The sequence below is a fragment of the Podarcis filfolensis genome, assembly GCF_964270895.1.
Source record: "Podarcis filfolensis genome assembly, chromosome: 1".
In the NCBI taxonomy this organism is placed as follows: Eukaryota; Metazoa; Chordata; class Lepidosauria; order Squamata; family Lacertidae; genus Podarcis; species Podarcis filfolensis.
The window spans coordinates 54,940,298-54,954,758 of NC_139604.1; the positions used below are offsets into that span (position 1 = coordinate 54,940,298).

The 14,461-nt window shown below is 44.8% G+C and overlaps 1 protein-coding gene across 11 annotated transcripts in view; it reads right to left on the reverse strand.

The window, feature by feature from the left end:
• Positions 1 to 14,214, reverse strand: part of SLC43A3 (solute carrier family 43 member 3) — a 43,400-nt gene extending 29,186 nt beyond the window's left edge. For 2 of the 11 annotated variants that reach the window (XR_014550224.1, XM_083622803.1), the window contains exons 1-2: positions 13,067 to 13,147; positions 11,529 to 11,596 (exon numbers count right to left, since the gene is read on the reverse strand). Coding sequence is in view for 1 of the 11 variants with exons in the window: in XM_083622810.1 (XP_083478936.1) it covers positions 1,983 to 2,043 (61 nt within the window). In the remaining 10 variants the exon portion in view is untranslated. Of the gene's footprint in view, positions 1 to 1,931; positions 1,949 to 1,982; positions 2,323 to 11,528; positions 11,597 to 12,666; positions 12,893 to 13,066; positions 13,187 to 14,106 lie in introns of those variants that run through there. The other 9 variants (XR_014550223.1, XM_083622802.1, XR_014550226.1 and 6 more) reach the window with 7 other exon arrangements.
• Between the last annotated feature and the right edge of the window lie 247 nt (positions 14,215 to 14,461).

Sequence of the window (14,461 nt, forward strand, 5' to 3'; positions counted from 1 at the left end):
CTGTTCCAGAGCTTCGGAGCTAGGCAGCTACACCCTAGACTGCCTTGGATCCAAGCTATTTTGGATTCCAAAGTGGTCCAGGTATCTCAGAGATGAAGATCTGCAAACTCTGCCTTTTCCACAGAAACTACATACTATCTCGACTGTTCACAGCACTGGGACTTCAAGAAGTAGGACTGTATTAACATGGTGTGTGATGGGCAACCCAACCCTCTTACAGAGGAGTTTCCAAAGGAGACATAATGATGACCAAATAAAGTTTTAAGTCAATCTACCAAGGTAATGAATTAAAAAACACTGAATTTGTGTACACAATATTTAGTGCTTTACTGTGAACTATCGTAACGGAGACTACATAGTGTGGGTGTGTGGAGGAGGGGAACAATGCAACCCTTCACTCTGTAAGGCAAGTGTGAGTAACCTTTGGCCCTCTAGACATTGCTAAGCTACAACTCCCAAGCACGGCCAATGGACAGGGATATTGGGAGTTGTACTTCAGCAACTCCTGGCAGACCAAAGGTTCACCACGTCTACACCATATAGTGAAGGGCCAGTTAATCTTTTGTGCCTGTGAGTGTGGATCCAGCTCACCATTTATTTTCCATGATCTGCTCTTCGTTGTCACACAGACCTACTTAAAAGGAGTGACAGCTACCATCAAGGCCACTTTGTTGCAACCCAGTCATGAAAATTCTCCAGATATTCTCTTTTGCCCTCACAGAACACAATTACTGCTCACCCCCTCCAAGGGTTTGCGACACCGCGCAGCAGTTCCCGGGACCAGGATGCCATCCACCTTGGCTACAGGGTTGCCATCTCCCCGTCCCCATCTCAGTGAGTCAATGGGCTGCAGGCTGCAGGCTGGGGGTGGGGCGAGGGTCGGGGAAAGGCCAATGCTCTTAGGCCCAGGCTCACTTTGTTTTCTTTCCAGGTTCACCCACCCACCCACCCCCCAAAATATAGCACGGTCTTCTTTTGCAGGCTAACCTCTTGCTTCCTAGGTCAGCGGGCGCTGCTATAGTTGTAAGATGGTTGCTGTGTTCAGAACCGGGAAGGAATTTCCCTGCATTGGCAGGTTTTGCCTTCCCCGTAGCAGTTTGTCACAACTTTGGTGGTTTGGGGCCTTGGTCGGTATTCTATAGTCTATCTTTGAGATGCGGGTAGCATCTGCATGCACCCCCATGCGGCGGCGTCAGCAGGATCCATGAAAGGGTTGCTTGCAGGAGTCACTGGCACTAGAGCAGCAGCATACAGTCAAACTCCCAGCTTCGGTGAAGTGGGAGGGCACACTGTGTAAGTTCACGCTTTACAGTCCCCTCCCACAACACCTGACTGCCCTGCACATCCTCAGCCTATGAGAGGGATACCTTCCAAGGCCTAAGCCAAGGTTCCTACACCTGAAATTCGATAAAGTTGTGGCCTAATTTAAGCCCACACATTGTTGTCATGTCTCATTCCTGGCAGGTAGGCTCCAGTGACAGGGTTTAGCGCGTGGGCTCGCAACATAACCCAGACTGCAAGCATCACAAACTAGATAACAAAAAGTCAAGGGGTTAGGCTGCTTCATATCTGCAACTTAGAACTTAATGCATATATCTTCCACTAAATAAATATGCAGCAAGATGCCCACTCTACTTTTCCACCCATATCTCCACACCAACAATTCCAGGATATTTGCATTTTCCTGATTACTACACAGGTGGTGCAATCCCTTCTGCCTTAAGAGCCCTACAGAGAATGGTACACGTGCATCAGTTTACCAAGCAACAGTATGTTTAGACTTAACAGTTTTGTCATGGAAATGAGGGACAGAAGACAGCCCACTTTGGTTGCACTTGGAGCTTTTCTGTACAAACCACATCACTCTCCTAGTACACAGTAAGAATTACAGTTGTAACATGACAATTAACCTAAACCTGGGGAAAACTTACATGCACCTTAGAAGACCACTAGCCTCTCTTCAAAGCTGGAGATGTACCTACGTTGCTTTGTGTCTTCCATTGCGCTGCATGTTCCACCATCTGGATGTCTTAGGTCAGGCATGTCCAAAGTCTGTTTGGGGGGCTTAATCTGGCCTGCTGGTCGGTTTAATCCAGCCCCAGCCCCTGTGGCAGTTTATTTCCTGGGGTAAAATCCTTTAAAAAGCTCAACTACTTTGGTCAGCTCTCACACATGTTCACTTCATCAAATCTGGCCCTCTTTGAAAAAAGTTTGCCGCCCCCCCCCCCCGCCGTCTTAGCTGAACTCCCGCATGTGTGCCATTAAGTAAATCTCATGGGGGGGGGGCATGTGTGTGTCTTCCAAGCCATTAGCGCTGCTCCCACTCCAAGCTGCAAGAAGCAGGGACAAGCACCTTCTGCTACCGCTTACAGTTAGAAAGACCTTTTAATTCCTAACGAGACTTTGCACCTTACACTTGTTTATTTAACTTCCTTAATGGACCCTTAATGGAGGTACATTATTGCAAGGGCTTGTGAAAAGTCCACTTAATTATGCCAAAGGAGTTGCTTTCCAGCACTAAAGATTAACTTTGGCCCAGAACTATCACTCTTTCCATATGCCTGGATTTCCCTTTCCCACTGCACTGATTGTGTGTCATTATTGACACCGACTATGCCACCATTTGTAGGTCACACTTTCTAAAATCATTATGATTCCCTCAGTAATTTTTCTGTTAACCTTTCCGTCACATCAGGATTTTTTACAACTGTGCACCTGACATGGCAGAGTGATGCCGGCACTTTGGTCTAGGGTGGTTTAATTTACCACAGTTTAGGGACAGACAACACATATATCTGAGATTAAAATGTCAGTGGGACACACACTCCCCCTGCGGCATAATAAACTGTCTATGCATGGGATACACTATCCTACCCCCCCACACACATCTTGTTAGCATCTCCAGACAAACACAATGCTTCTTTAATGGTTAGTATAGTGCTTCAAAACCTGACAAGACCCGTTTGACCCGAGAAAATAGAGCAGTCATATTATATATTAAATAATATCCCACTTTTCCTGCAGAGAATTCAAAGCAGCATACAAGATCTTCCCCATCTCTCACTCTAATTTAATCCTCTGAGGTAGGTTAAGCTGAGAGGTAAGGACTGGCCTGAGTCACTTCGTCCACTGAACACAGTGCCTCCTTGCACAATATTAAAATACACTGACAAAAGAATACACTTTTTATTTATTTTGTTTAAATATGTATAAGCACACTTTCATATAAAATACTGCAAAGCAGCATACAAACTAAAAATACAATACTATAATAAAAACAAGAAAAACACCAGGCATACCAGCTGATTGGCAAAAAAAAATCTCAGGTTCAAAAAGCCTGTTTTTCAGAAGATGTCTAAAAGCGAGCTGAGATGACTCCTGCTGAACCTCTACTGGCAAGGAGTTCTGCAGGTCAGGGTCTGCCACACTATAGTCTCAGTTTGTGGTGAAGGCCAGCTGAACTGGGGTTGGCCTCCTATGCCCCATCAGAAGACCTCAGTGATCAAGGTGAAGCATAAAAATGTGGTGGCATGGATGGAATAATGTCTACTGCTATAGTGCAAGTACATTTTTCAGTCAATTTTAACATTGCACTCAATCTTTTCTATTGCTATGCATCAAATTAATCTAGGCATTCAGATCATATTCAACCTATTCCGAGGACCAGGCCAAAACATTTAGGTACCTGAGGCAAACCACAAAATGGTGGGGGGACTCTGCTAGGAAAGAAGGGGTGAGTGAAGATCTACATCCAGGATGGGGGGAGGGAGATTTACATTGGGAACAATGGGGAAAGGAGACCAGCAGCACCTTCTATTAGCCAAGAGGCCACTCTAGAGCCAGCACAGGAGGAGCTGTTGAGGAGGTGACAGATTCAGCCTCCAAGGAGTGAACCACAGTCTTTGCTGTCACTGAGATGGCAGCGGCAGCAGCAGACTATGCATTGAAAGCCAGATCTGCTGCCCCTGTGGGATCCTGCTGCCTGAGGCAGTTGCCTCACCTTGCCTCATGGGTGGACCAGCCCTGTCTATTCTGCACTGATTCCAAATCAATTCAATGTGCTGGCTTTGGCTTTTAAAACTCTAAACAGTTTGGGATCAGGTTATCCAAGGACCACCCTGATCTCCAGCCTGTCACTTGGAGCTGTTAGATTGCTGGCTAACAGATATAAGACCTTTTGGCGCCACACCTTTGGAACTTCCTCTCCATGAAAACACGTACTATTGCTTCATTATTTATGTTTTAAAAGAAATCTCTGAAGATGTTTTTATTCCAGTCTGCACTTGATTAATTAATGGGCTATGCCTGAAGGTTTTTAGCTGTTGATAGTTTTCAGTTACTATGTTAATATTAATGATTAAACTGCAGTGGCTGTTATTTTCAAGTGTTTATCACCTCGGAAGGGCAGCGTGTCCTAATAGATGAGATACAATTTATTTACATACACATTAATGTAGATTTCATAATTATATAAAATCATTTTGTGCAAGACTCTTTATAGGGGGGAAATGCTCAATTATGGCTTTTTAAAAAGTTTTTAAAATGTGTTTGTTAATTACAACAATGACAATATTGTCTTTTTGGTCTTTATTCTGTGCACTTATACCATATGCAGGGCTTTTTTCAGCTGGAACTCAGTTCTGACACCATTGCCATTCTATGAGAACAAGGGATGTGTTCATGGTGAGTTCTGGCACCTCTTTTTCTAGAAAAATAGCACTGGCCATATGCAGATATTATTTGAAGTTTTGAAGTAAATTAGTTTTTTTTTTATTAAATACCTTTTCCTCAAGTATATTGTCTTTATATAATTTGGTAGTGTAAATCCTGCCAGAACCCACTGAGAAGGACAAGAAAGGTGTACTTCCTTCATAGGTGACCTTATATTGCCATGTTAGCTGATAACTTAGTGTTATCTAAGTACTGGGGGGAGTATGAAACTCACTGGGAGGTGGGGCAGAAATACAATACAGAGAACTTGTCAAACACCTAGTTAGTAGTCACAAAAAACAGGTGGTATGCTACATTTAACTCAGTGGGTCACAAGTAACTGTGCAAGTCTGTAACAGTTGGGTGTATGAAATCCATGGTCAACCTTACAGCCAGACTGTTTGGTTCTGCCCTTGAAAATGGGAAACAGCAGCTGGTCCAGAATCACAGCTTCTTGGTTAGTGGTCAGGAATGGACTGCAGAGTTTGTGCAGTGCTAGAAGAACTGCACTGGTCTGGACTATAGGTTAGTTTCCAGGCACAATCCAAGGTGCTAGTTCTTTTACAGTCCTCAATGTCCTGGACAAGGATACCTCTGGTAGCACTTTTTCCTACATAAACTGCATTGTGTGCTTGATTTGTCTCCCAAACCCCTTTCCTGGCCTGCCACAACCAGGGCCAGCCTGAGGCTAACCTGTGTCTCCTCCCTCCCTGCCAGTGAAGATGGAGTGAGTGAAGATATACATGAGGGACAAGGGGGCAAAAAAGATTGACATCAGGATCTGCTGCCCCCAGGGATACTGTCACCTCATCTGGCCTCATGGGCAGGTGAAACCTGGCCACAACTCTCAGAGAGACAGAGCTGGTAGCTACAAGAAACAGGCCCTTTTGGGCAGCAGCACATATGCCCTTTAGAAATCTGTCCAGAGGAGCCCAGGTCCAAAAAGAAGTTGGCAACCCTAACCACCACATTTCCGTGTTTAGAGGGCAGTGTCTCCAGGTGGAAAACATAACTTCCAAGCATAATGGAGCCCCAGTATTTTAGAAATGTACTGTTTCTTTTACTGATTTTTCAGAGGAGAGCTCTTTATTCCACTGCACACCCTTCCTGTACTGTCCAGATGACTAAACCAGGGTTGCCACATTTCAAAAGGTGAAAATCCAAACACAAAAGTTGTTGTGTTTTTTGCATTTTTAAACTATTTTTAAGAAATATCAGCAAAAACGACACTGCCGCCATGGGTTGCCATATGGATTTTCCAGGACATTTCACCGATTTCTGCCCAGACACTGCTTCCAACTTCAGTATTCCTGGTATGTCCAGGAAAATCTGGACGTATGACAACCCTAACTAAACTTTCACGCAGTGTGTATACTCTGTGTTTAAATTGTAGAATGGGTAACTTCTCAGTTGTGGTGCATATATTTTCAGGTTAACAGATAGCTAAACAATAAGTGTGGATTATCAACAGGTAATGTGCACAGAAAAGAAATTCTTAAGAAAATGGTCTCTTGGAGAGGTCCAATGCAATTACGTGTGTCATATCACAGAATCATTAATGATGACTTTTCCTAAGATGTTTGGAACCTGATGGATCTGCCTGCTGTTAACCAAGTAATTTCTAGCAGTAATTACTTATGAGACTATCTCTAGAGCAGGGGTGGGAAACCTGAGGCCATCCAGATGTTCCTGGACTACAGCACGCATCATCCCTGAATATGTCAGCTGGAGCTGGTGGAAACTGGAGTCCAACAAAATCTGGAGATACACAGATCCCCCATCTCCCAACATATTATGTCACAACGGATATAGAGACTCTGTTGTGAAAGGCTCTTTAAAATGCATGGGAGTTGTATAGCAGCACAACCATGTTTTTTCACTGCTCACATCCATTTTAATTGGGCTAAAGGAACAGGAAAACATCCTAGTGTACAAACCATTTTAACCAATACATGTGGCAGGTGTCTGTTTTTTCTTGAGTTGCAAAAAGGCTGTAGCTATAAAGCAGTGAAGAAAAACTAACCAGATCCACCCATTAGTTTTGAGAGGTGGTGGAGGAAGGGAGACAAGGAAGGTGTTTGAAATGCATTCATCATAATCACCCAGATTGTTTTGCTTGCAGAAAAAGCCTAAGAGAGAAGAGGTAATAAGGCTGCACGGCTGGGAAGGAAGACTGAAAGGAATCTAATCACAAAGTAAAACAGAATCTGTGTGCAAGGTATAGGAGCAGCAGCAGATAAGTCTGACATAAAGAGCAACATGCTGATGACAGTACTCTGTCATTTAAACCATGAACAGTCAGTGGGGCTGTAAAACAAGAATACTTTTGTGGTAAATTATCTGGAATTATCTGGGAAAGCTACAGTAGAGGCTCCTCATTATACAGATTGATTGTTTCTATTTTAAACGTTCGCAGGCACGCACACACAAAGCCCTAAGGCCACTACTTATGCACCTGAGACAGTCATTCAGGAATGCAGACTCAGGTGCACTGCATTTCAGCAATCCCAACGGAAGCAGAATCAGTTCCTCTGTCATCTTTGGGGAAGGGGAGGGGATGCTTCTTTTGGGCTGTGTCCCACAAACCATTATTTCAGCATTTTCTTCCACTTCTCTGTTTTGTTAGTACTGTATTGTGTAAATCAAATAGTAGTAGGGACATACATTTCATTTCATTTCATTTCATAACTTACATTGCAAGTAAGGCATGTTGAAATGCTGGGTTGCCAGCTTTTTAAGGGCCCTGTTCCCTTCTTGGTAGGGGCAGCCTGGTGTGTAGGGGGGAGGCTATGTTACCAAGTGGAGCTTTCCTCATTACTTTTGCCTCCTTGCCAGGAAAAGTTGTTAAATTTCTGCTCATTAGACTGCAGTTAAATGGTCAGGAACAGGGCTGGTATGAATGTTGGCAACCGTAACAGAAACCTTCAGATGTTCCTATACTATGCATAACAAAGCTCTTGTTTGTTTATGAGGGGATAATCATTTATACAAGAACAATAGTAAGTTGCATTTAGAGAGAAAAGACAACCCAGATTTACCCCCCAAAAGAATCTTGGACCTGTAAGCAGAACAAACCAACCAACCCTGGGAGAATACAGTTTATGGTCTCTTTAGGCGAAATGAGGTACAGCTTGTAGATACCAGGGCTGAAGGCAAACTCTCTACCATCAGCCTCTTCGCCAGTCCAAATTCACATCTCTTTTGGATATAAAAGACTAGCTCATTAAATGCCAAGCATGACACTGCTGGAACAGACCAAAACTGTCCAGCATATGACCCCAGGGACTGGTTTCCTTGGATTATAAACAGCCTATTCATGGTGCTACAATGCACACCTCCCCCTCTCAGAAACACTTCATAGTCCTCTCATTCCATACAGAGCTCCCTTCTGTGCTACAGAGACGGACTCTCTCTCCAAAATCAGTCTTGCTCCTCCTCCTCATGAAGTACAAGCCCTCTTATGCATCTGCCCATATCACTGGCTTTCCAGGTCTCCATTTTCTTTTTTTACTGGCCCTATATTTGTACAGTACAGTACAGTAAACAGGTATGTTGCAAATAAGTAGATAAAGATTTTTCTCATCACTTGTATCTCCTTGTTTTTTTAAAAATCACCGGCAGACTTTCTGCTTGCCAGGTGTTTGAGGCAGAAGAACATGATTGTCAAAAATAGTTGCTGATCATGTTAAGACTAAAATAAAATTTAAAAATTGGTGCCTTGAAGCATTCTAATATAAGGAACAGAACCATTAAGATGTATGCAGCGTAACATAAAAAGAGATCATTAATTGATTTGAGTTTGGGAAGAATTCACTTTCAATTTGTGAATAATTAACTACATAAAACAGAATGGAGGGACACGAAGGTCATGAGTAGAAATGCATTGAACAAAATGCCCTTGCTGGTCAGTAGGTATGCTGCTAAGCAACAACCAAAGGCTCTGATTCAGCAAAGCATTTCACTCAAATCCAGCAAGCTTAGCAAGCCACACTGTGAAGCACCTCTCCTCTCCTTTAAAAAGCAGGTGTGGAGCAGGAGGTGAGGGGCTTGAAGTGGGCTGTGGGGAGACAGGTGGCTGAGGTGTAAAGAGAGGTGTTGGGGAAGGGTAGTAGACAATATCGGCAAACAGAGCAAACAGGGATGGCAGCTCCTTGTGTGTTTGATACCCTTTTAACTGGCCAGGGGAGGTGAGTCTGGCTGCTGAAAAATAGTCCTGGGAATTGCAGCTTGGCAAGAGTGCTACAAATAAAGTTAGAATTCTCTAACCTCTATTTACATAGCAATTCCTTAAGGAGACAGAATTATGGTTAGGGAGAATCTAGTTGTCTAAAACCAGCTGAGCAAGTAGCCCTACCCTTTTCCTCTGCAGAATATCAATTCTCCTCATAGAGGCAGCAATACAATCAAAATTATCTGCAGAGAGGGATCCTATGCAGGCCTACTTGGAAGTGTATTCTGTTGAGCTCAGTGAGACTTGCAGTAAAATCCTATGCATGCCTACCTCTAGAAGTAAACCCTTGATTTTAATGAGACCTATGTCTAGGTATGTGAGTATATTACAACCTAAATTCCTAGTAAGTGCACTTAGGATTGGAGTATAAAGACAGGGCTATATTGACTTAAGGTCAATTCAAACTATGAAGTATCTAACAAAGGCAGCAATTCTAGACCCACTTACATGGAAGCAAACTGCACTGAACTCAGTGGCACTCGCTTCCAGGGAGACATACCCGGTATATAGGATTGCACTGTTCATTCCAATTACATTTTAGTAGTTGTGTGATACTCTTGGAAGCCCCTTTTCTGTGACAATACTGAGATATCTTATCCACCCAAAATTAATAAGAGGTGGCAATAGCCTTACTGCTGCCCTTCAGCAATTCTGAAATGTGGGATCAGACCTACACAGTAAAACAAACTAACTAACCCTCCTTAAAAGTTTATTATGGCTCTTATCCTCAGTGATAGCCAAGGTCAAATCCACTAGGGATTTGCTTCTTGACTAGTTCCAGGCCTCATTTATTTTATCCTTGTTGCTAATTTCAGCTGCTATGTTGACTTTCCAAACAGCGGAGTGGGGGTAAGGACATTTTCCAAGCTTCAGACCCCCCCCCATCTCCTGGGTCAACAAGAATAAAACTTTCCACAGGAACTCTGATTTCACAACATATTGTCATGGCTATCAGATCAAAAAGAGAAGAAGGCCTACAGCTTTAATTATTTCACAGAAGAGCTTTTCTCACCCCTTGCTGAAATCCCCTTTTCAACAGAAACCCTCTCCTCTTTTGCATCTCACCTAGGGCTTTCAAAGGTGGAATTGACGGGGGGGGGGAGGGGGGAGAACAATTTTGCGGGTTTTCTTTAAAAATGCTTTTGGGGTATCCTGGTTTTTACTTTTTGAAATATGGCAACCCTGTCTCACCACACTTGCATTCTGTTTATAGAATGGGGGAAAAATATGTTGCAATTCAGTAGTATCAATGTGACTGTTTTGTACTCACGGGTCTTTACAGTGTAACCTATAAACTAATAGCAAACTGATTTTATAGTCAAAATGGCAACATTCACACACAAACAGGTTTGGGGAAAACCCGAGGTTCATAGCAGTACAAGAAAAATATTTAGAGGGAAAGCCTTACAGGGATGAGGGGTAAACACACACACACGGGGGGGGGGGGAATGTTCAGTGAGGACTGAGCATGGCCAGTAGGCACAACATGCTGACTTACTGTTAAAGAGAGAGAGAGAATAGAACAGAGTATCCTAGAAAAGGCTAGCTGGCACACCACATTGCAACATTTTGTTGCAGGTTACACTTGCTGACCACTCATTTGGGAGAATTCAAAACTATCCCTCTCTACACTTAGTACCACCAACAGTTGAACACACATTTACACAGCCTGCCACACACCTAAATAATATGGACTACACTCTTGTGTATGCATGCCTGCACATCCAAGTGCACCTTGTTTCTGGAAAGCAGGGAGTGAAGGGAAGGCCCAGGCACATTTCACAGCATTCTGGCTTTCTAAAGCAAATAAATGTACAAGTAGGCGTGAAACATATTTTAAAAAATAAGGAAAAACAAATACTGTCTAATTTAACTATACCTGCGGTTTCCTCAAGGTCTTGGTCATCCCATGAGAGAGCTTTCTCCTTTTCTTTTCAAAGAGAGAAGTTAGCTCATGCTCAGAAGCATAAGGGCCATTCAGAAATGTCCACAAGCAGTGGACAGGACCTAAAGGAAACACAAGTCTAGGGGAATTGACAACTGCTCTAATACTCCTAGACCATACTCCCATTTAATTCCATTTTCATCCCAGCAAATAGATTAGAAAGTAGTAATTGATGCAAATTGTTCTCCTGCGAATACAAAAGGGAGGTACTTGGATATTTGGTTAAATGGATAAAAAGACAAGGTTCTGTGCAGTTTCTGACCACCTGAGGCTTAGACACAGATGACACTGTCCATTTCCTGAGCAGCACAAACTGCAGGGCCTGTATAAACTTTTAGGTAATAATTGAGCAAGTAGAAGATAAAATGAGGACTTTGCGAAATATATGATTCAGCAGACCTCAGTAGGGCACAAAATCATGTGTTCTTGCTTATGAGCAAGAAAAAGAGGCAAGAGAAAAGTCTGCAGATATCAGACAAAGACTGATTCTTTTCATTATCTCCTTGCCTGCCATTTCAGGACCACAAACAGTGGACAGGACCTCGGATAAATGCTGGAGGCAGTGCTTTTTTGGTTTTGAAAAGAGGAATAAGGCTGCAATGCTGCACACACTTACAAGGGAGTAAGTCCCACTGTACTCACATATTGCTTTTGTCCCACTGTTGCCTCTGGTCAAACAGTTGTTGAAACAATACGAAATGCTGCAAAACCTGTTTGTCAGACATAACAATGGGATGAGTGCATATGCCCTACTCAATGGCATACTCTATCTTCAACTCTGAAAAGCAAGCAAAACAAATCACTTGTCTCCCACTAAAGAGCTTCTCTTGGGATTCCAGAGACCACTTCTGAGCAAGGTCTGTCTTTATCCAGAATCCTCCTACCTCAATATTTCACAACAAAAACTCTTCCTCCTTGTTCCAGGGGTCTAGAACACCACCAGGTACTCACCTGCTCCAAAGGATACATGCTAGTATTGCCAGCTTTTCTCTAGAGAGCCAGACCTGCCATGAATTCCACATCTACTTATGCTAGTCAAGGATGTTGACTTTCAGCATCCCAAAACCACAACACGGAACAATTTCCAGGTGTGCTGTGAATAGTTCATGTTTGGCTTTCTTTTCAGAGCAGAGACAGATATGGGGGCTATTTTAATTTTCTGTAGAATTTTATATTGGGTCGAGATTTTGGCCTATTCATCTGTTTTCAGTAATGACACCTACCCTGGAGACAGGACAATTAAGAAACCTAAATAAATGCACAACACGTGGGATACAAACACTTCCTCACAACTACCAGTCTGCTCAGAATTTATTCGGGTAGCCGGCCTCTCATCTCTGAATAGTCACTACCTGTATCCATATAACCTCAGGCAACCTCAGGGCCATGAGTTCGAGCCCCACTTTGGGCAAAAGATTCCTGCATTGCAGGAGGTTGGACTAAGATGACCCAAGTCTACGATTCTGATACAAAAAGCAAGAAACACCTCCCTTCTATTCTTTGACCACCTTTCAGAGCAACCTACTCCCAACTGCTCACACACACCTGTACAAGTCAAACTTTCTGATGTCTTCCTATGAAGTTAGGCGCCGAGGCTGCATCCCTCCCCACATTTTCACGGCAGTAGTAGCGGCCCGACACGTGGCTCATTTATTCAGAAGTCGCCGGGGATGCATTCAAGGTAGGCATGCTCAAATATCATTGCGCCGAGAGCAACCAACTTCCAAGATCCCTCTGACAAATAGGCGCTTTTAGGGGGCACCTGGCGCTCCAGACATACCTCCTTCCTAAGGCTCAAGGCCCCTCTTCCACTCAGTCCAATGCGAAGAGGGGGACGTCGACTAGCCCCATGTGGCCAAACGACAGGCTGCTCTGGAAGAGACCACTATCCGTCCTCCCCCCCCCCCTTGAAAAAGACCACTATTCCTCCCACCTGCACATATGCGCGCTGGCAACCTCCCTCAGCTGCAGGTACTTTCCCCTTCCCTCCCCACGCGCCCGAAGGTGTCAGTCACCGGCCCCGCCCCCGCCCTGCCCCCCCGGGGCCCCTCGCCGATTGGGTGGCCGCCTCTCCCTGCCTACTCCCCCTCCCCTGCTCGCACGAGGCTCCCGGAGACAGGCCCGCCCCACCCCCCACATGAAAGGAAGCCGCGCGCATTTGCTCCCGCGGAGAGACTCACCCTGCCCGCGTCAATCCGGCCGGCCGACTGTTGTCATAGCGGTGGGTCGTGCAGCCCTGGCCGTGCGCCACGGGTGTCCTCCATAGGCAGCGCGGGGGTGCTCTGACGTCAGCGCGGAGACACGCCTCTCCCGCTCGCCGTCTCTTCAGGAGCCGCGTATTGGACCAGCCCCCGCCCCCCTGGGCCGCGCCAGATGAAAGGGATTGTTCTCCTCGACACCTTCGGCGCGCCAAAACGGCCGCGCTTTTCGCCAGTAGCCCTCCTGGAACCCTATATATAGGCTGCTGCAGCCCTATCGGGGATTTACCTCAGGGGGGAGACACGTGTCAGAAATGGCGGCGTGCCGGTGTGACAAAAGGAACTGGGCCACTTCAGATGATCGCTAACAACAACAACAGACCGGAGCAGCAACACAACAGAACAGCAAAGTGTTGGTTTTGAACCACTGTTCGTGACGCCCTCGATCCAATACAGGATTTCTCAAACTTGGGTCTCCAGCTGTTTTTGAACTACATCATCCCTAGCTAGCAGAACAAGTGGTCAGGGATGATGGGAATTGTAGTCCCCCCCAAAAAACAGCTGGAGACCCAAATTTGGAAAACCCTGATCCAAAACATTTTGCTCTCTGAGGCAGACATAAGAAGCTGCTTTTTACTGCGCCATACCATCGGGTCCATCTAGCTCAGTATTGTCTACACTGACTGGCAGCTGCTGTCCAGGATTTCAGACCAGGATCTCTCTCAGCCCTACCAGGAGATGGTGGAGATTGAGCCTGAAGCCTTCAGCTCATAAGGCAAACGCTCTAACTCTCCCCTAAGTAATTTTGGGCACATCAGGCAAAAAAGAAAGGAGGCCATTTCCCCCTCCTTAGTAAAAATACAATAATAAATAACACTTTGCTCCCCTGCCAAATCCGCCACCTGAGGCAGCTGCCTCACTCCGCCTGTAGTCCTGCTTTTCTGGTGTGCTAGTTTCTTGTTTTCAGGGATTTTGCTCAAACTGGAGGGCAGGGAGAAGTATTCAAAAGTGGAGTCCCATACCTGTTGCCAGAAGTCGTACAGAGTATTTTACCACCTCTACGTTTGATGTCCTACCATGTAGTTCTGCTGCATGTGCTGAAGACCCAGTACTATCTAGAGATCATACTTCTGTCACCCCACCCAGAAAAAGCAAGTGAGGATTTGCTGTTTTGATAACTGTGTGTGCCAATTTCCTACACGCATGTGCCAAAGTGACTCACAACACAAAAAACAATGATACAATAACTGCAGTACATATAACTGTTACAAAAAAGCCTCCCTTTAATTCACTTGAAAGGCAATCTGGCAGGCCACCAACTGCTGGGAAAGGAGGGGAAAGAGCATCCAGCTGTGCAAAGGGAGATAGGAGCACAAT